Here is a 1,312-nt window from a genome sequence, read left to right as displayed (position 1 = left end):
CTGCTACTCACTGCTGAGATCCTAGACCTCACTACATGGCTTCAGTTAAAAAAAAAAAAAAAATCTTTTAACTGATTCCTAACCATGGCAATATAAATACTATCATTTACTAGCACCAAGCCCTGTGTTGTTTCATCCTTTTGATAACCACAAGGGATAGGTTATTTTCTCAATGAAGACACACAGGTTTTGCTAGATGCAGCTACTCACCTGAAATCACTTAGCCAAAAAGCAAGAGTCATGTCTAACTCATTCAATGTGTTTTTAACCAGGACACGTCCATTGAATCGCCCCTGGTATCATAGGCAGAGTACTGTTCTTAAGCATATGCTTCCCCACTCAGAAACAGGTTGCCTGCAGAATTACACACATACTCCTCAAGTTGGCATTTGAGATCTTTTACCGACTTTAGCTCCTATCTTTTTCCTTCAGGTGACTTCAGTGCCTCCCAAATACACTCTGTCAGTGGTACGTTGTTTAATTTGTTCCTTCCATCTGTAATTCTTAATCTGTTTCTTCCTGTCAAATATTATCCATCCTCTAAGACCTTTCCTCAAAGATTACCATCAAACATCCAGAGTCTTCTAGGTTCTTCCCCAACCAGATATGATCTCTCTCTATAACAGTGTGCATTGTTTTTTCCACAAACATTTACTAAATGCTTACTATGCGCTGGGTAGTATGCTGGACATTAAATATCGATATGTATCATAATAATACAGTTTTTATGGGAACACTAAGCTTCAAAGAGAAAACAGAATTTGCCAAAGTTCTCTCCTAGGATTCAAATTCACATCTTTCTAATTCTAAACTCCAGTTCTGTACAACCCATCCTAAAACTTCCCTCAGGACAAATGGCTCAAGTCCCCATTCCTTCTCAGTCCCTCTCCTCCCCATCAAACTTGTCAGCGCTCTGCTGCTGGAGAACAAATGCCAGTAGGACCCCAGTTTTGCTTCTTCCTCCCCTCCTTACCCGGATTTCCCTGCTCTCGTGGTAAAAATCCTTCTCCTCCGTCTTTTCAAACAGTAGAACTCTGCCTGGCCCAGCTGAACAGGCAAATCCCTTTGAATAGGCTGCAACGGCAAACACCTGGGGCATGGTCAGCTGGCTGTGGCTACTGGCCGTCATGATCTGTTCATAGGAAGGGAGTGGGGAACTGATGGTTGGAAATTCGATCAAACTAGAAAAAGAAAAGAGCATATAAAGTTTAGAGAGACAATCCCAAGGAGATGAATTATGCTAGGGATGAGAAAGAAGAGCTGTTTTAAGGTGGGAGAAATCACCCGATGTGAGCCCCTTTCCCATAACCAA

The 1,312-nt window shown here is 41.9% G+C and overlaps 1 protein-coding gene across 1 annotated transcript in view; it reads right to left on the bottom strand.

The window, feature by feature from the left end:
* The window catches only part of CFAP57 (cilia and flagella associated protein 57), a 53,845-nt gene that overhangs the window by 44,804 nt on the left and 7,729 nt on the right, over window positions 1-1,312 (bottom strand). The window contains exon 5 of the mRNA XM_025046451.1: window positions 974-1,181. Within this exon, the coding sequence (XP_024902219.1) occupies window positions 974-1,181 (208 nt within the window). The remainder of the gene's footprint in view (window positions 1-973; window positions 1,182-1,312) is intronic.

The sequence above is a fragment of the Pteropus alecto genome, unplaced genomic scaffold (assembly GCF_000325575.1).
Source record: "Pteropus alecto unplaced genomic scaffold, ASM32557v1 scaffold484, whole genome shotgun sequence".
Taxonomy (NCBI): Eukaryota; Metazoa; Chordata; class Mammalia; order Chiroptera; family Pteropodidae; genus Pteropus; species Pteropus alecto.
This window is presented reverse-complemented; position numbering and strand designations above follow the sequence as displayed.